This window comes from Nipponia nippon, unplaced genomic scaffold (genome assembly GCF_047370975.1).
Source record: "Nipponia nippon isolate SJK-2023a ecotype South Korea unplaced genomic scaffold, ASM4737097v1 scaffold_2, whole genome shotgun sequence".
Taxonomy (NCBI): domain Eukaryota; kingdom Metazoa; phylum Chordata; class Aves; order Pelecaniformes; family Threskiornithidae; genus Nipponia; species Nipponia nippon.
In genome coordinates, this window is record NW_028262336.1 from 44,348,893 (window position 1) to 44,369,984 (window position 21,092).

The 21,092-nt window shown below is 42.7% G+C and overlaps 1 protein-coding gene across 2 annotated transcripts in view; it reads right to left on the reverse strand.

Moving 5' to 3' along the window:
• PDK3 (pyruvate dehydrogenase kinase 3) overlaps positions 1–19,400 on the reverse strand; it is a 61,884-nt gene extending 42,484 nt beyond the window's left edge. The window contains exon 1 of one of the 2 annotated variants that reach the window (XM_087759307.1): positions 19,076–19,400. In XM_087759307.1, coding sequence (XP_087615433.1) covers positions 19,076–19,181 — 106 coding nt within the window. In that variant the 5' untranslated portion in view covers positions 19,182–19,400. The remainder of the gene's footprint in view (positions 1–19,075) is intronic. The other variant, XM_087759306.1, reaches the window with a different exon arrangement.
• Positions 19,401–21,092: the final 1,692 nt, after the last annotated feature.

Consider the following 21,092-nt stretch of genomic DNA (forward strand, 5'->3'; position numbering starts at 1 on the left):
ATGACATGGAAGTATAATATTAGCATGGCGTTACAATATACCAGGAGTACAGCTTTTGTTATGAATTACTAATAGAAGGCCCACTGCTTTTGTACTTGAAGCAATGCACTGCAAATACAGCTTTATGCTATCTTGTTAAGTTATATGAAATTAAAATTCATTTTTAACTCTGAGGAGTCATGAATTTTCACCTGTAAATCACTGAATCACTGAACTATAGGAATACTGCCAGAAGAGTTTGGTCAGAAGATGCAATGTGAGGATCGAACAGAGAGGGCCTGGTGGGTGATGTGGTGGTCGGAGGCTGTCTTGGGCTCAGCAACCATGACATGATAGAGTTTTCAATTCTTGGCGAAGTAAGGAAGGGGGTCAGCAAAACCGCTACCCTGAACTTTAGAAAGGCAGACTTCGGATTGTTTAGGAGTCTGGTTAACAGAGTCCCTTGGGAGGCAGTCCTGAAGGGCAAAGGAGTCCAGGAAGGCTGGATGTTATTCAAGAAGGAAGTCTCAAAGGCACAGGAGCAGGCCGTCCCCTTATGCCATAAGTCGAGCAGGCGGGGGAGAAGACTGGTCTGGCTGAACAGAGAGCTTTGGCTGGAACTCAGGAAAAAAAGGAGAGCCTACCGCCTTTGGAAGAAGGGGCAGGTGACTCAGGAGGACTACAAGGTTGTTGTGAGGTTATGCAGGGAGAAGATCAGAAAGGCGAAGGCCCAGCTATAACTTAAACTGGCCGCTGCAGTTAAAGATAACAAAAAATTTTTTTACAAATATATCAGCGACATAAGGAGGGCCAGGGAGAATCTCCCTCCTTTGTTGGATGCGGAGGGAAACATTGACATGAAGGATGAGGAGAAGGCTGAAATACTTAATGCCTTCTTTGCCTCAGTCTTTAATAGTCAGACTGGTCATCCTCAGGGTTTTCAGGCCCCTGAGCTGGGAGATGGAGACAGGATGCAGAATGAAGCCCTGGTTGCCAAAGAGGTGGCAGTCACCAACCTGCTCCTCCATCTGAATGCTCACAAGTCCATGGGGCCAGATGGGATCCACCCGAGGATACTGAGGGAGCTGGCAGAGGAGCTGGCTAAGCCACTTTCCATCATTTATCAGCAGTCCTGGTCAACCTCTACAAGAAGAGTCAGAAGGAGGATCTGGGGAAGTACAGGCCTGTCAGCCTGACCTCAGTGCTGGGAAAGGTCATGGAGCAGATCATCTTGAGTGCCATTACATGGCACGTGCAGGACAACCAGGGGATCAGGCTCAGCCAGCACAGGTTTATGAAAGGGAAGTCCTGTTTCACTAACCTGGTCTCCTCCTATGACAAGGTGACCCGCTTAGTGGATGAGGGGAAGGCTGTGGATGTTGTCTACTTGGACTTTAGTAAGGCCGTTGACACTGTCTCCCACAGCATTCTCCTGGAGAAGCTGGCTGCTCACGGATTGGATGGGTGCACTCTGTGCTGGGTTAAAAACTGGCTGGAGGACCGAGCCCAGAGAGCGGTGGTGGTAAATGGAGTCAAATCCAGTTGGCGGCCAGTCACAAGTGGTGTTCCCCAGGGCGCAGTGTTGGGGCCGGTCGTGTTCCATACCTTCATTGATGATCTGGATGAGGGGATCGAGTACACCCTCTGTAAGTTTGCAGATGGCACCAAACTGGGTGGAAGTGTCGATCTGCTGGAGGGTAGGAAGGCCCTGCAGAGGGACCTGGACAGGCTGGATCGATGGTCTGGGGCCAACTGCGTGAGATTCAACAAGGCCAAGTGCTGGGTCCTGCACTTGGGTCAGAACCGCCCCATGCAACACTACAGGCTGGGGGAGGAGTGGCTGGAGAGCTGCCTGGCGGAAAAGGACCTGGGGGTGTTTGTTGACAGCTGCCTGAACATGAGCCAGCAGTGTGCTCAGGTGGCCAAGAGGGCCAATGGCATCCTGGCTTGTATCAGGACTAGTGTGGCCAGCAGGACCAGGGAGGTGATAGTGCCCCTGTACTCAGCACTGGTGAGGTTTGTAATTTTGTAATAAAATTACAAATAAAATATGTATGTGAAGCTTTTTCTTTATGCCAGTGATCACAGAATCATAGAATCGTTTAGGTTGGAAAAGGCCCTTAAGATCATCAATCCAACTGTTAACCTAGCACTGCCAAGTCCACCACTAAACCATGTCCTCAAGCACCACATCTACCTGTCTTTTAAATACCTCCACGGATGGGGACTCAACCACTTCCCTGGGCAGCCTGTTCCAGTGCCTGACTACCCTTTCAGTGAAGAAACTTTTCCTAATATCCAACCTAAACCTCCCCTGGCACAGCTTGAGGCTGTTTGCTCTCGTTACTAGGGAGAAGAGGCCAACGCCCACCTCGCTACAGCCTCCTTTCAGGTAGTTGTAGAGAGCAATAAGGTCTCCCCTCAGCCTCCTCTTCTCCAGGCTAAACAACCCCAGCTCCCTCAGCCGCTCCTCGTGAGACTTGTGCTCTAGACCCTTCACCAGCTTCGTTGCCCTTCTCTGGACACGCTCCAGCACCTCGATGTCCTTCTTGTAGTGAGGGGCCCCAAACTGAACACAGTACTCGAGGTGCGGCCTCACCAGTGCCGAATAGAGGGGCGCTATCACCTCCCTGGTCCTGCTGGCCACATTATTTCTGATACAAGCCAGGACGCTATCGGCCTTCTTGGCCACCTGGGCACATATCTTTAGGTTTTTACTCTTCTTAATGAAAGTTATATTTTCAAGCTGACTAAGAAACTCGCAGATTATACCTACGGTGCTTACAACTTAACCCAGAATTTGACCAAAGAGTGTGAAGGAAAAGCACATGTAAAATAACCCCCTCTACTCAACACTGGAAAATTACATCAATTTCTGAGCATGTCCTAAAAGGGTAGATGGACCAAGCAGAAATCCAGATGACCACAATAGTAAAACAGTCTGTGACAAAGGAATGAATGAATCTGACTGGATTTACCTAAGAAGAAACAGATAAAGAATACAGCAACACTCTTCAAAGCCTTACAGTTCACTACAGAGGTGGCAGCAGTAACCTAGTCCATCAAGGACCAAACAAGTGTTAGACTCAAACTGCAGAAGACTCAAGTGATAATTTAACAGAAACTTCCTGAAGGTAAACACTGTAAAAGACAGCAACCTGCTCTGCTTTTTTGCCATCTCTTTTACTAGTGAAGTTAGACATCTGCCCAAAATTACATTAAGCTAGTTGAGTCGGTCTCTGAACTGGAGATTAGACTGAACACTGCGTAACATTTTTTGTCGCCCTAATTCTCTCATGACCCAAGAGGAAGAAAGCGATCACCACATACGTTGTCAATCACCTGCAAAAAGAAAGCAGTGCAATTTTGCGCAGGGAGAGAAACAAGCAAAAAGTGAGAACTCTGAAGCAAGTCAGAGTTAGTAAAAATGCAGCACAGATTGCGTAAATTAAGTTATACAATAGAAGTTACTTTGACAGAAAAATGGCAATAAAAAGCAAGATATTTGTGAAGGAAGTAATCTTCAAATTATTTCAAATGATTACTACTGCATGCATACTTAGAGCAAAAACTGAAAGAAATGTCAAGTGTCACCACAGTAGGTCTTTAAAAAGGTTTAAAAAGAGGTTAATAAATGCTCTACCATCTTCAGTCTTCTGAACAATCTTACCTGTCTGAGCTAGTCAGTCACCCTATACAAAACTCGTATAGAAAAGCATATTCTTGGCCTCCTCTCTGCCACCTTCCAATCTTCAGTTCAAAACCAACACCAGAGAGATTGTAATGCCAATCTTGAGACTCTTTTGTTTAAGTACAAGTCAATGTAACAGACTGACAACAGATACAGCCCTCAACATAGTGAAAATGAGAAAATACATTAGTCAAACAAGGATCTAAGCAGTGATCTGCTGGACTTTACATCAAACTAAGGTCAGTGAAGCTTGTCTACAGACACAATAGAATGCCTTACACACAATAGAAACAAGTCAGGGTTTGTAACAATACAGTGGGAATGGTACCTACACAGACATTGCTGCATTTGGAATGGTCACCATCCACGAGAGAGAGAGAGAATGTCTCTAAACGATGGTGGATTTGCTTATGCAGTGAAGTATGACACACCTACAGAACTGATTTGACTGTCATTGCTCAAGTTTAAGTTGAGAATATAGGTAAACTTATTTAAATAGGACAGTAAGACATTAAGATTTCATAAAACGTTCACACAGAAGGTGGCATTTAATATTAAAATCAATATTCTTAGATGTGAAAAGGTGTTAGACATTTCCACCAAAAATAAATCATGCCATTTATTCAATTAGACAGGTATCAGAGGGGAAAAAAACACGGATAAGAAAACATACAAATAAAACACGATTCAGAAGCTCTGAGGTAACGCAGCTCACAAAAGCAGACTTGAATGCATTAGGTCTTCTAAATACGATACCATCAGGTGGGAAAAGACTAAAAGTGGAATGTTTTGGGGTTATACATCAATATTATCACTGGTGGACCTTTAATCCAAAGGAAATTCAGGAAGCTGAGTTCTACTTCCAGACAGTTTTCTCTACTAATCTATTTTTGCTTCTCTGGAATTCAACTCTTCTCTGAACATTTAGTCATCTCTTCCCTGTTTTTCTCTTTCACCTTTTACCCCACTCATACTTACAATCATACTGCTAAGAAATGGAAAACAAATGTAACGTTGGTAACAAGGCCCGCTCAGGCTCCAGGCTCTAGGGATCACATGCCTGTCGCATGTAGTGGGAAAAAAAAGCATTTTTCAATTGGAAGGAATGAACATTCACCACAGTGCTCCCCCGAACCAGTATATTTTCAGTTCCTTCCCCTACAGTGATGGAATTAGACAACTGTTGCAAAGCTGGACCTAGAGACAACTTTTGTTGTGGGTCCTGCAACAAGAGGCACAAACAACGTAGAGGCTATTCACACACATGCGGCAGACCCTGATTCAATTCTGGCAAATTCTACAAATTGCCACAGCAATACTATGCTGTCCAAGATTCAGATTACAAAAGGATTAGTTCCATACAGAAGGCTGTACACAAACCTCGATTTTGCTGCAGAAGAGGGCAGAAACTCAGCATGAGACCATGAACTCTGGTTCCTCCAGAACATTATCAAATGGTCTCAGTTCAGCTGCCAGATTCCCACATTCATGAAATACCCATTTGAGAACAGACAAGAGTAGTAGTCCTTCATAGATGATGATCAAAGTCACCTGCTTTGAAAACCTAATATGACTGTCACATCCCTAGCAGGTACTGGACTGCTGGGGTCACATCATAAAAGCATCAGTAGTTTCTGAGTATTAACACTTATCTGTCAGAGGAGACAGGAAAAGAAGAAACTAAGTGCCCTTTTTAGTCTTTTCACAGCACCCAGAGGTCTAGTTCTCTCCGTTAACTATGTCTCTAACACCAAGCTGAGACATTAGATACCACACTACTTTAAGACTCAAAAGCAGCAAAGTCCCACCTGTTGTATGTCTGAGAGGAGGGACTCCATTCAGAATCCATAAAAACAAGATCAGAAGCCTTTCTCCTCCTATCCCTGTGAAACTACTACTATTGCTTTTATCTAGGGCAAAATAAAGGAAGAAAGATGAGAAGGCAGGAGTGATCGGCCATATCTGCTCTCTTCTCTTGAGCTTCCAGAATACTACTTAGCTCCTACACAGGCAAACAAAACAAACAAACAAACAAAGTGAAGCAGAGGGATAGAGAAATCTTCAAAAGAATACACAAAAAGATCAAGGCATCAGAGTGGACTGAGTAAAAGCTAAAACTAATAACTTGCTGCTGAAGCTAGGAAAACAGAGCTAAAGAAGGATGGATTAATTCCACTGATTATACACCATTTCAGGAGCATGGGCCAGGTATTAAAAGGCAAACAAGCTATGCTTGCACAGCCCCAATAAATGTGGCTACAAAAAAAAAAAAAACACCAAAAAAACCCAACCAAAAAAACCCAAACCAAACCAAAACTCCCAAACCATTCCTATTCCCCAAAAGAAATAAAGACATTTTCAGCATGCTCTCTAGGTATTTATCTCACCAACCACTAAAAATACCAATCCCACAAAAAGCATACTGGGTTTGTTTGTTTGGTAAAAGACAGGGCTTTGTAAAACCCAATGAAGATGATGAAGCAAAGGGAAAAAGAACACACACAATGTAACTGGAGATGCTGACTCTTGCTGGCCCTCACTGTCTACCACAGGCTGCCTCTAAGGAACCTGTACGTTGGAATTGGGTTCCCTTTTCCGAGCTACCACGTTGTGCTACAGGATAGCGACCAGAACCCACATGGCTGTTCCAACACAGGTAGCCAGAAGATGGCCAAATTTAAGGATCTGGCCCACATTAACCTTAGGTATTCAGACTGTTTTCAGACATCCCAGACCTAAGCTTCAGCCCAAGTTCCTTCATTGCTCTCTAAGGTTATTTCCACTAACGCTTACAATTTTTTCATTAAAGTGCCCTATTTTAAGGACATGCTTTCACTTGGCACATAGGATCAGTGTATTAAGAGACTGATTCTATGTCAGCAAGGAAACTGGAGAAACTGAAGTTTCAAAAAATGAAACTTGAAGAATTAAGGACAGGAAAATATTTTTAGATCTTACTGAACTATAATAAACATATCACTTATATGAAGTCTGAACAATTAAGTTTTGTTAAACAACTACTGCCAGAAAACCAGCTAAAGCCAGAAGAATTAAAGTCTGCAAGTAAGCAAGCTTCCCACATAACTTGTTTCTGTTCTTCAGTCCAATTCCCATTCCTAGTTGCACCTCTGCAGTCTCAGGGAAAGCGCGCTGACAGAGGTACACCAAATCTTCTCAGTCTAAGTTATTTATGCTCACAGATGAGAATTTAGTTAACACTGTATGACCATTGATTTCCACTCTGTGCTATTTCATTGCTCAGTGCAGTCCAAACTAGCAAGCCCACGTGCTAGTTCGCTTTCCAGTTCAACTTTCCAACAGTCCTGTGACACAGCATACGGCTCAATTACCAGAGCTGAAGTACAGAAACAGTTGAGCTTAATAAACCATTCCCGATTTATGCAATTCAACTAACAACAGATCCAAGTACTCTTTCACTGCCAGGCCAACTGCAGCATTTACTTTCTATTCCAAAGGAAAATTTCAGGAAACCGTTCACTAATGAGAATGCATTAGCCTGTATTTTGTTGGCTACCTGACCAGACCAAATCCCACTGACAAGCCAAAGGTCTAGACTTCAGCTTAAGAAGTTCAAAATTAAACAAGTAGAACTATTCTTCAATTTGTACCTAGAAAAAAAAAAATATACTTATCTCCACTTACTTCCAAAATCTCTGAAACAGTCAGCTTGTTTACGTCTTATGTGTATTAATTACTATGGCCATATAGAGGAATACTACTGGTGCCAAGAGAAAGTCAGTTCACATTTTCATGTATATGCAGGTTAAGGCCAAAATGTCAGACAGCTGTCATTAGCACAACTGGACAGCTCAACATGGACAAAATCATTACATTTATTATTAAATTAGCTATATACAAATGTAATAGCAAAAAACGTAGTAATCATAATAATTTAATAAGTTACAATATATAACTTGTGAACTCCAGTAAGCCTGTTTCAAGTAAATGGTCCTCTGAATTAAACTGACTGTGCTGGAAAGCAGCTTAACTTAATACTGAACTGGAACAGATAAACAGAAGGAATTAACAGATGCACAATACACTGTAGATCTGTCAAAGTCTTAGTCAAACTGCATTCATTAATTGTAACTCTTAAAGCCACAGCCTTCCATTCACTGAAAGGACTCAAGGGAAGATGTCTGTCCATCTCTCCAGAAGAAAGGTTTATCAGACAATCACTTGTAAAAGCTGTAAATCAGTACCACCTACCATATAAACCAACCCAAATTAAAATAAAAGCATGAATTTTAAAAATAAGCTTCTCTGATTTAAAACTAATATTTAACTGCTTACCACTCAGTTCTAACGAAATAATTTTTTGAGTATTTTAAAGCATTTGCCAAGAGAAAGCACAGTAATCAAAAGGATCTATAAAGTTTAATGCAGAGCTGCTCAAGCAATTACCCACAGGCTGAATTATTTTTTAGTCCAATTCACATAGGCCCAAGGCTGTCTTTCCTTAGGACATTTTGGGAGTAGGCTGGAAGTCAGATCAAGCACTTTAGCAGCTAAGCTTGGTCTTGCCTATATCACAGGCACTCCCCACAGTACATGACAGGCAAAGAGCCAAAACGTTCTTAGGACAAACCGTGGCCCAGATCAGGTTCCTGATCCTAGAGCTATCCACACAACCCAAAGACCCCCTCCCTAACCAAGCGCAAGGAGCCTCTAAAAAAAAAAAAAACGTGGCTCTTCAGCTTATATCAGCTCCTCTTCCACTAACACTCCTGAGACCTCAGCAGGAAACGGTCCGAGAGCAGGAAAGCGGGGCAGCACGTCAGCCCTGGCCTACCCTGCGATGGGGCTCTCGGGCTTTCAAACAGGAGATCCTGGACAAAACAAATCCAGTGTTTTGGTCTGGCGAGACTCAAAATTTTAGAACAAATTTTCAACTTTTTTGTTTTAAATGAGGATGAGGCTAGAGCACCAAGCCAAAGAAACTTTATTCCCCGTTTGTTGCTCTCTGATCAGATTCTGTTACGATAAACTGACCAGAAAAGACTTAATTTTGCTCCTTTGGCTTATAATCACCTTTTCCTCCCATAAAAGGTGATGATCTATTTCACATTGAAGGTTATAATTAGATATTCCAAATTTTTAACGCTCTCCCTAAGCTGTCACAGCTTTGACAACTTCCTCCCTAACCTTTATGGAAAACTTCCATAATTCCCACTAACTGTTCCAGAAAAACACAAATTTCTGCTTTATCCTCTAGTCCCTGTCAACATGCCAAAGGGAAAGATATTCCAAATCTCCAGCATAAATAAAACTAACATTTATGAGCAAAGACTCTCACAGTTAATATCAATTATATAAAACACTGCCAATACCATGTGGTTCAGTTTCCCTTCAGTCTCTGTGAGGTGAAATGTATTAGACTGTTAATCATCTTGTTACAAAATCCTTTTGATGATTAACAAATCACATTGCAAAAAAGATTAGAGGATTCCTCTATGCCACTGCTAGTCACCAGGGTTTGAATGTATTTATCCAGTCTATAAAATCTTTAAGAAAAGCATAAACAAGGACTAAAGCAAAGAAGGAGCAGTTAAAATGGAAATTATTTTTAGCAAAAAGTCGTTTTGTAACTTTTTAACTTTGCCTCTTTCTCTAGTTACACAGTCTTAAACCTAATTCTGAAAAATATCAACTAAAATTTGCACAAATGTATTATTTTAAGGAATTAAGTCAGTGAAAGTATTTAAAATACTGTGTTACTTATTTTACATTGACTACAAACTAATGTGACTATATATACATACACACACAGAGTAAGAGTACCCTCTTACTCTGAAAATAATGTAAACAGGGCAAAGAAACATGTAAGAGACAATGTCACATTTACATAGAAAGGTTCAAGAGGAAAAAAGCGTCAATATAATAGTCTCTTATAACACACAAAGCATCGGAAAAAGGAGAAAAATTGTATAACTCAGCATCACAGTTCAGTGCTCTAATCTGTCCTTTCAGTCCACTATTCCAAGAAGAAAAATTACATCTAACTGAGTCCAGGAAGACACACAAAATCATAAACATATTTTAAAATGGATAAGTAGCAGCCTACTTAAGAAGTTTTGAGAAAAAGGTAGCTTTTAAAAAGCACTAATATATTAAGGATAACTGGCATCAAGAAAAGCTGCTTTAATATAGCAACTATGGAATTAGATAAAACAATTCCTAAGTCTATGCCAAATTCTATTACGGATTATATTGGCTTTGGACCACGGGGAACTGGAGAAACACTACTCACTTTCCACAGAAGAGTACTGTGAAGATCAATGACTGCTAGTGAAACATAAGAATATCTATGGAGTGTTATTCACGTGTACCGAGTTCGGCTGGGATGGAGTCAGCTTTCCTCACAGCAACCCATAAGGTGCCGGCCTTCAGATTTGTGACAAGTGTCGATGACAGATCCATGTTTTGGCTACTGCTAAACAGCACTTGCACAGCATGGAGGCTTTCTCTCTTTCTCCTGCACTCAGCCCCCACCCAGCAAGCAGGCTTGGGGGTGGGTAAGAGGCTGGAAAGGGACAGAGCCGAGGCAGCCGACCGAAGCTGGCCAAAGGGATGTTCCATATTACATGATGTCATGGCCAGCAATAAAAAACTATGTGGCTCTGTCTCCCAAGACAGCCATTACACTGAGACCAGCTGGGCATCAGCCCGCTTGTGGGAGGTGGGGAGTGACTGCCTTTGCATCACTTGTTTCTCTTCCTCTTTCCTTCCTTATTAAACTGTCTTTATCTCAACCCACAAGTTTTCTCACTTTTGCTCTTCTTACTCTCTCCCCCATCCCAACAGGGGGTGGGAGGAGGGTGGCAAGCACCTGCACGGGTGCTCAGCTGTGGGACAGGGTCAATCCACCAGAACGCTGCACTTTTACTACACAGCAATCGCATCTTAAAATTATCCCATATTTTTTGTGTTTGTTTTTTTTTTTTTTTAAATTAAGAATTTCACATGGAACTGTACCAAAACTTCATAAAAAGCCAGGTACAGCATCTACTGCTACTGCCTTAGCAAACACCAAATTAACCTGGAAATCAGACTGCCTCAATACAATTTATTGTCTCTTCACCACCTTCTTATCCCTTGGTGCTTATCTATGTATTACTCCATTATTAACTCTTATCATTTTTTCAGCTACTTCAGTCAACCTGACTTATTCTAATGTCCTCCTCTTCCTTTTCTTTAAAACACAGTGTATTTTCTCACTTCCACAACCATCACTATCAGTTATTTCCATGAAGCCTGTAAGCAACAGCTGTGCTGCCCCAGGCACCCCCATTTGCAGAAGAAAATGGTCAGCTACTCACAAAACACAACACTAGCTTACTTCTACTGGCACCTACTAAGCCAAGAGGATCTAAACATCCTTCAACGTATCCAAAATCTGTACCAGGGACAGGGGGGAGGTGTGATTTCCTTTTAAGTTTCTGGATACAATTTATCTTTTTCTGAAGAGCAAAGCAAAGATGAATTCAGTCATCTTTATGGTTATGTACTTACTTTAAACAAGTAAACACTATACTTCAGCATTCTCCGCAATTACTATAAATTATCTCAGCATCTTTTTCTCTGCTTTTCTATCCCCTGACTTTTCACCTTAGCTGTTATTTGTACTGCAACCCAAGATATATCTGTCCTTGTTTCCAGTTCTCATATGATTCTTTTTTCATGAACAGTATTTCTGGAATTCCTAACACTGCTCTACTGCTCTCTTATCTTCCACCTGCATCAGAATTTCTCTTTCAGAAACTGACAGATCATCTTATATTCCTTATGTCTTAGGAGAGACCCTGTCTACCTATTTCCTTAGCTTGTAGTTATGCTACTTTAAAAATTATGCTACTTTAAAATCACTAGCTGTCATTTCTTCCATTCCTGAGGAGAAGGAATGCTATCAATTCATTATCATTTTCATCAAAATTTAATTAAGTTTCAGATTTTCAAGCACCTCCTTATTAGTCCAAATCTAGTCTAAAGCAGGCACTTCAACAATTTCTACCAGTTTCGGGGGGGGGGGGGGGGGAGATGTCCCAAACATTCTTAGATCTGAAAATCCTATCTTTTTGTCCTTCCAGAAAGTAGTTTTGTCAAGTTCCCAATTTCTGTCAAGCTGTATTCTCTATCACTTCTGTTACTTCCTAAAAAAAACCCCAAACAAACAAAACCAAAACCACACAAAACCAAAACAAACCAAAACGTTTACTGCTTCACGCAGATTAGGCATTCTTGTCTTTTCTTTCACCAAAAGACATTCCACTGTCTGCTCCAACGCAACATCAGCTTCAGCAAAAAACCGCACGAGTATGCACACATGTACGTGCGCAGCGTAACATCATCTCCCAGTTGGAGCACCTGAAGGCAGAGGACTGCAGCAGCACCTTTGGTCAGTCCAAAGACAAACAGAATGCAGACTAAGACATTTTCTGCCCTTTAGGGAAACAAAACACAATCCATCCCATCATTTGGAGGATGCTCACTTGCAGACTACTAGCCTGTGCTTACAGGCAAGAAATGGCCAGCCAAATCACCGACTGAGGGCAGAATTTCCTGTGCTTAGCCTTTATAGCACACACCCCCCTCCACCCTCAAAAAAAAAAAAAAATCTACTGCCTTGTTGATCCAGTTCGATCATCCACAGCAATTTATGGAATTTGTATTATAACTATACTAAAATACCAAATTCAGTATATATGAAGTCTCAATTACTTACAGAAATGAAGTGTTCCTTTATTGCATAATCAAAACAGTTAAAAATTTAAACAAAAGCTAATATTTTTCTTGAGAATTTTGCAGAACTGCACTTACAAAGATTTAACTAGCAGAATAAAATTTGAAAACAAACCTTTTCTGGGAAAAAAAAAAAAAAAGACTATCAAGCAAGCACACTTAATCCCTGAAACAGTCTCCAAAAGCGACTGATACAGATAATTCTGTAAGTGAAATGCACCATGACCTAACACTACATAGTACTCCCACGCACATACAAAAATATCTCGACCATATCACAGTTCACTAGTGACTGCTGAACAAAATTTTCTAACCACAATGACTCTTCCAGACCTTCACAACAATCAATACTAGGCCTTATAAAAACCTTCAATATTACACAGAGTACTGGAACATCACTGCCTGCCAGAGACTGGGGGAGTTGTAAATAGTAACAGGTTATAAATAACAACAGTTGCATCACAGAAAGGCTTCCAGCTACTTGCTGTGCTGAACCCCATTCAAAGAAAACCCCTTTCTATATTATGAAATGCAAACTTTATCCATGCACAGATCTAGAGAAAGGAGGACTGAACACGGAAAAGCAATAACCCCAAAATAACTCAAGAACAAAAGCAGGCAGACAATCCAGCTTTCGCTGTGACAAAAGGATAGTCTTTCAAGGTAAAAACAAGAGTAGTAAAATGATTCTATTCCAACGTTAGGCAAAACTCCTATCAGGGTTCTATTTAAAGCTCTAACAGACATTTTAGAGAGTAATATTGAAAATCCTGGAAAAGCCAAAAAAGTTAATTCCATGGTATTTTCATAAGGCTTGAAATAACTCATTTAAAGAATGTATTTAGCTTTACAAAATCAAGATAAAATATTCCATCACAAATACCTCACAGTGAAAAAATTCCAGGCATCAAAGGGTCCCAACCTATCAACAAAAGCTATAACAAAATTTCTGGTTGGAAGCTGAAGCCAGTCAGATGAAAATAAACGACAGTAATGTATGACTAGCATTCATCTTTCTGATCCGATTCAGTGGTTAGCACAGCAATGTTTAACATTCACGTTAAGAAGAAGTGTTTTTTGAAGATGCATTCAAATCAAGCATAAGGTTTTAAGGTCAATGCACAGACAGCAGCAGAAAAAAACACAGCTGCATGCAATAAATGGCAGGCACTTATTTAACAGTACCTTCTAGCCCTGAACTTTGGGAGTGCCTTAGATGCACAGCGTGTTAAAAAAAAAAAAAAAACAAAAACAAAAAAACATGAAACTTCTGATATCTTTTTGTGTGAAAAATTTTCTAATAGTCATCTTTCATCAGAAGATTAAAAATTATGTTTGGAGACATACGGCTGCTGTCAACCTCTACTTTCCTACCCCCACATCTTGTTGTTCAAATTGTACCTGCTAGCTACCTTTTCAATGTCACATTCTCAGCTCCAGTGCCGATGCATGCCTGCTGCCAACAAGACAACAATCAGTGTAAACACTCTTCCAGAAACCTGATCTAGTACTGCACATACAACTGACAGCAATCAACAGCATTGCCAGTACCTGGCTGACTCTTTATATCAATTTTGGAAGCGGCCCGCAAGTTTCCTCAAGACAGGCAAGTTTAATAGGCAGCACATAAACTAAACAATTTAATACCAGAAATTATATTTAAAAATGGGGAGGATCCATTGCTCATCTTTTCCTCCAGATATGCCCCAGGACATAGCAGTTCCCAAACTGCATGCACTCACTGTGATTATCTGCTGCATGCTCAGCTGTTCACAGTACAGTACCATTACTAAATTACAACCTTTGCGATATTTTTCAATGCCAGTAGCTGTAGCAGTTGCCACAGATATTTTGATTGTAACCTACGAAATCAGGAACTCTTAAGCCATGTTTCACAACAAGAATTCACTATGATTCCCTATCTTCTACCTTAAATATATACATGACTTTTTTTCCCAAACTCAATAGTAACTATGTGGTATATGAACACTAGCATACGACAAATAAGGAGTAAGTGCCATTTTGTTAAGTTTTACCTATACGTACAAAGGGCTAACCAAAAGCAAAGTTAAACCTCACAGCTACAAAATTCATCCAAAACATTTGGTTTGAGACTTAAAACAGAAAAGGCTAGAATATAGCTAAGTACCGAGATAGCTTCAGTAGTAAACAAGCTCCAAAAGCACACGGTGCATGTTTTTGACGAAACAAATCTCAGACTCACAGAAGTCTCAAGCACTCTATCAGCTGCACAGTAGTAATAAGAGTATTACACGAGTATAGTATACTGGCATACATTCACAATATAGCACTAGCACAACTTCAAATGACTCTCTCTTGCATGATCAGAGGATTACACGATTTATATTTCACCTTTGTCTTTATTTGTGCCTAATTATTTTATGTGTAACCTTTTCAGTACAACCACTCATTTCATGAAATGTTTTTGTTAATGTCTTTACTGTCAACTGAGGTACCCCAGCATGACCCAAGGCAAGCAGTTACATGGAGCTTGCTAGCTCGGGCACATTTCAGCATTAGTACGGCTGTCAGGGTTTTGGCTCACAGTTAGCCCTTACCAAGCCAGCCTGTAGTGCACCCAGAATGAGCTCAAGCCTCTTTGCGTCTGTCTTTAAATGCTAGGACACTCCTAGACATAGAAACTCTACTTTCCTCAAACAGATCCGTCTGATGGGTTATTTACTTTCCCCAGGCATACATGACCAATTGGTTACCGATGTATGTAGTTGCTGATGAATATTATTGGCTATTTGGGATTGACCTGTCGTCCTCTAAGGCCTGCCTTGCACGCTGAAGCAAATCTAAATTGAGATGCTGTATCAAAGCTGACACAAAATATGGATCTCCAGTATAGGCATTTTTTCCCCGAACAGTCTAGCCCCAAAAGTGTACAAAGATTCATCTACCTGAATGTTAAACTACATCTGTACTTACAAGTTCATTTCAGAAAAGATATTTTAGTAATTATAGCAGACTGGGTCATTTAGGAATGCTTGCACTTGGAAATCTACCAAAATAACTTCCAGAGCTGAATCCAGTGGGTTTGGTTTTGTTTTTTCCAGACCAGAATAATTATGGAGGCCTGGATAAACCTAGAATGACATGCTAACATTAAACAAGGTCAAAACTTGTTTATATTAAAACACACTTACAGAAGGTCATTCTTTTGAAAAGGAATGAGATTGCACAGGAACCATGGGAAATGCACTTTGTAAGAAAGAAACTGAATGAACAGTGTTCAAGAAGAGTGTGCAAACAGAAAATGAACGCACACAGAAAAAAAAAAAGAAATCAGCACAGACAATCTGAGCACTCATAGTTTGTGACACAGAGGTCCCAAGCCCATGACACAGTAACCTCTTACATAGTTGTGGCAGCTACAAAGATAGCTGCAAGCTCGACAGAAAGTAAATCACGTACAGCAGAATGTGGTATGTTGACACAAATAGGACTCAGCTATAAAAAAACAAAAAATAAACCGAGAATCACTGCTTTAAGTATTGCTTTCTGGTTTGTTTCACAGGTTTTTAGTACTAGCGAGTTAGCTTAAACAGCCAAACTCTTTTATAGTGGTTTAATTAACTGAATTAAGCCACATGAGAAAGTTTTAAAATAATCATAATAAATTTCTATCATTAGAAAGCAACAGAGACTCTACGGCCCCACTATGCACACAAGTGTATTCCATACAACCCACACTGTTACTCAGTAATAAAAAAAAAGTCTGAGCTGTATGTCAGTATACATTGCCACCAACTGCGTTTGAAGAGACGCTTCAGCCCATGAGAAATACAGTTTCTCTCCCCCTGCTCACCAGGATTTTGCAGAGACAAATTTAGAAGCCAGTTTAGTCTAAACCAATATAACCAATACAAAAAAGAAGACGTAAAGACCATATTGTAGTTTCATTATTGCCAGAAATGAAGTAAAAAATCCTCCAAAAAAATCTGAATTGCCCTAAGTGCAAACTCTCCCCCGCCCTCCCTTTTTTTTTTTTTAACACAAGAAACACATGTACATTAGACAACAAAATCACAGACTGCCATGAGAGGGTTATTCATACATTTCCTTTGGGCTTATTCTTCTTTAACACGTGTTGAAAATTTAGTCACCTTTTTGTAACACAAGCACTACATTTACATAGCTCAACAAAAATACCATTTCCTTTTAAGTGAGACATTAGGTAGCCTCTATAAGCTGACTACAAAACAGTGTGTCTTCTTCCCATCAAATAGTTAGGCTAGGCAAACACAACTGAAGTGCACTTTTACTATCACGTCCCTTATGCTCGGCCTATTTGCGCTCTTGAATACTTGCGTCCTATGCCACCAGCAAATTCTTTTTTGGGTAATTCAGGTAGAAGTAACGTAGCTCCCCGATACAGTGCATATTGTCCAGGCCTCCCATGCCTTGAGTGGCAAAATTCTTGCACCAACATCTTACGTTTTTTTGCCAATTTCTCCTCTCGGCCTCTGAAGTCTCCAACAGAACTTGAAATTACCGAAAGCCATCGACACCTAGGATCACACAAGTAACCACATTGTAAACTATTTGATTAAACTGCTGTAATCTTCCTACTCGAGGTTTCCTAAGGAAACACAGGCACTGAAGAGAAAGTAAGTGAAGATGCTAAGTGGCCCATAAGGCTTACGATCAAGCGGATAGTTTTAGCAAGGCTGATGCCACGTAAGCCTACTAATCTTAGAAGCCTAAACCATAGGCATCTTTTTCTTCAGAGGTTTTAAACGTCAAAAACTATATAGTTTCCTGTCAGCCTTAAGACATGAATACACTAAAGTATATAGCCTATGCGCACACAAGATTCCATAGACGCATCCAGCGACAACAGACTGGAGCACATCCAAAGAACAGGGCTGGCCAGGCTGTAACATACTGTTCTTCCTCTCTTTTTTCCACTAAAATAAACCAGGCTTCAGATCATAAAATGAGATGACTACTTCCTGGAGAATCAGGAGACACTTTTCAAGCCATAAAGTAATACAGATACTGCAAGGTAAAAGAAAAAAATAGCATTATTAAAAGGCTGCCACACAAGAGATATCCAAAAGCAAGTAGTACTGCAGGGACAACTTAGAACGGTAGAAATCCTTACTGAAAAGCAAAGTTTTGCCAGAACATCCAAGTCATTAAAACAAAGACTGAAATCTTTACACCTCTCTGGTCACAACTGAAAAGCCTCACAAACATTAATATTGCCCCAGCAACAATTTACAAACCCAACTTTCAAACGGACAATGGTGAAATGGAATTCTTTAGTGCCAGGACTACAATGAAGATATTCTAAGTTTTAGGCCATTGCTCTTGCCAGTACAGAAAGACACGGCATAAGTAGCACAAATGCCAGAGCAGGGGAAGCACAGCAGCAAAGGACGGGGCGGGGAAGTGAGAATAGACTCGAGTGAGCAGAGACCAGAGAAGGAAAGCATGGGTTCTAGTCAGGTTCTCCTTCTAATGGAACACAGGGCAAGGTGTGATTTTTTTTTTTTTTTTAAGATGGCAAAAAACCCTGTCTCACTGAGACGTGGTAGCAAGCCCAGTGTTGTCTGTTTAATGCTTGCAGCGCTCTTTCACTAATACCATTGCCATAAATGCACAATTGTTTCCACTTTTAATCACTTTCTGGCTTAACACCACTGGCTCATTTTTGTCTTCTCGTACCTTTAGAGTAATACTGGAATAATGGAACATTCTGTTAAGCTTCATTGTGTTACACACGGCCTTTATGTTTACTCAACCTGCAACATTCATAGAATAATAAAACGTAAACAACTCTCGTGTCAGAGAGCAGGAGCCAAATAGCCTCTGAGACGGAGATGAGAAGTTTATTGTTATCTAGATCAAAACATCAGCTTTCTAACAGCAACACAAGTCATTCTGGGGCTCCAATCCAGTGTTTCTAAAAAGAAAAATGCTATTTATTCACCAGCAACGCTTCCTAGAGCGCATGAATTTTCCACGAACGGGTCTCCTACGCAAGTACTGTCAGAGTTCACGGCCGAGGTTTCAGTAAGCCAATCTCTGCACGGCAGATTAAAATTTTCACGTTCAAGATCAGTAACTCGCTCTCTCTCCTTCAGTCGCTAAGCTCACAACATTTCAGGGCAGAAACCCTTATTCTGACCCTCCTGCCCAGGGAGCTCGCTGCCCGAGAATAACGCACGGCAAGGGAGGCACGCCTGCCTCTCCAGCCTCCTGGCACCTCACCTCAGGAGGCCGAGGCGGCCAGGCGGCGCGGCGGTGCTGTTTACCACCGGCTGCCGACGACCACGCACGGCCGGCTGTCACCGCCGGCCCCCATCAGCCTGCGGGGCCTCCGGGGCCGGGGGAGCCGCCGCCGGGCCGGGCCGGGCCGGCCCCACGGCGGCAGCGCGCACCGCCCGGCCGCCCCCCGCCGCGACGGCGCGCCCCCGGGCTCCCCAGGCCGCACGCAGGGGCGGGCCCCGCCGCCCGGACGCTGGGCGAGGAGTCGAGGCCTAGGCACCGGCCTCCGCCGCCGCGGGCGGGCCCTCGCCGCCTCTGCGCGGCGGGAGAGCCGGGGTGACCCCCGCCCCCCCACCCCGCTCCCGCAGCGGCGGGGGGGCGGCGGGCGGCCCCGCCACTCACCGAAGTCGAGGAACTGCTTGATGGAGAGGGGCGAGGGGGAGAAGCGGGAGTAGTACTCGATCTGCTTGGGGATGGCGCTCTTCAGCAGCGCCCCGCACAGCCGCATGGCGCGGCGCGGCCCGCCCGGCTCCTCTCCGCCGCTCCGCTCCGCTCCCCTCCCCTCCCCTGCCCGGCCCGGCAGCGGCGCTAGGGCGCTGGGGCGGCGGCGGCGCAGCCACCCGCGCTCCTGCCAGGGGAGCGGCCCGCCCGCCGGCGCCCGACGCCCTCCGCCCTCCGCGGCCCGGCCCGGCCCGGCCCGGCGGGAGGGGCGATCGGAGGGAGCCGCCCCCCGCGCGCGCCCGCCGAGGGAGGGGCGGGGCGGCCGCGAGTGACTGGCGCGTGTCGTCCCCGCGCCGTCCTTCCCCAACGGCCGGGGCGCCCCAGCGCGCAGGCGGAGGGCCGCAGGGGCGGGGCGGGGGGGGGCGGCTGAGGGCAGCGGCGGGGAGGCGGGGAGAGCCCGGGAGCCAGGCGGAGCGGGGGGGCGCGGTGCTGCCCCCCGCGTCTTCCGTGACAGGCCGCTGCGAGCGGTGGGGCAGCGTTTGGAATTGGCCTACTGCGGTTGGGTTAATCCCGGCCCGCCCGTATGCGCGATTGGCCTCAGACTGAAACGGAGCCTTAACGGTATCGCCGCATCGTAACACGAGGCCTACCGTGGCTGGAGGCCGGGCCCTTCCGCGTCCCTTGCAACCCTGTGCTCCCCGTGAGGACAGTCCCTGCCCTGTGTCCGCCAAGTGTCAGCTCTCGATAATACTTACAATTTCCTTAAAAGTCCATTTTTATCTGAAATAAATAAGCACCTGCATACAATTAAGATTAATTTTGATAGCTAAAATCAAAAGTGAAGCCAGGTGTTTGAGATCGGAAACGTGCCACTGAATGAAATCACTGTCTTATTTTTTCCTGCTTTGCTATGATGTGGCTCAGGTACATTATGACAAATGCATCTGATGACAAATAACTGGTCACAAATCCCTTTGTTTTTTCTCCAATGGATTCAATATAGACTTCAGCACGTACAGGATAATATTACTCTAATTTTGTAACTGACTCACAAAAGAAACAGGTACTCTTCGGTTACTGAAAGTCTCTCTCCATCCTTCCTGTCGTGATTGTCCTTACAGAATTCTAGATTGAGAAATCCTGACCTAATGTACGAAATAACTTCTAATAGCTGGAAAACGTTTTAAAATCACTTCAATTGCAGGTTATAGAAATGACCGCCTTGAAGAGGCATGTCATGTAATCAAGGCTGACAAAATGAAACATCTCCTCTAATTCTGAAGCTTTTTTTCGCAGTGAGGAAAAGTGTTTTAAAATTTTTGTTATATACTCTTCAGGATTTGATTTTGATTTATCTATCGCATAACTCTGAAATGAGTTGGGGAATTATCTGGCAGAAAATAATATCGTTTTGTATTAAAGACAGAACAACGTTTCCCCAAATAAGGATAAAATTAGCAACTTCAAAGAATGACACCGTGTTAAAATTTAAGCCACTTGATTTTATATACCTTTCACATTTTTAAGTAATCCTAGTGTGATTTCACTTCTGCCTCAAAAATAGCAAGGCAACACTTAACTACTGAGTTATCTTTCTAAACACAAAGCCTTTTTTGCAATATGAACAGTGTCACAGCATCGCTTTGTTGGGAATTTTTTAAACCTATATTAACCAGCCCATGTGAAAATTATAATTGTTTTTGTCTACGCTGATCAGGACTAAAGCCACCACGAAGATGTGGGCAAAGTCACTGGAAAACAGAGGTGTGCCGTTCTCATCAAATGGACTCTCGACAGCTTCTTTCGACACTGGAGAAACTGATGACGTAACCAATAGATCAAATTCTCTGAAAACTGTCCATACACACACCTAAGACAAATACGAATCCCAGACTCGCCCAACAACTGTGCCTAACCTTGTGCATAAGAGGACTGCAAGACTTGCTTGAGAGAACGTAAAATGCACGTAGGTAAATCT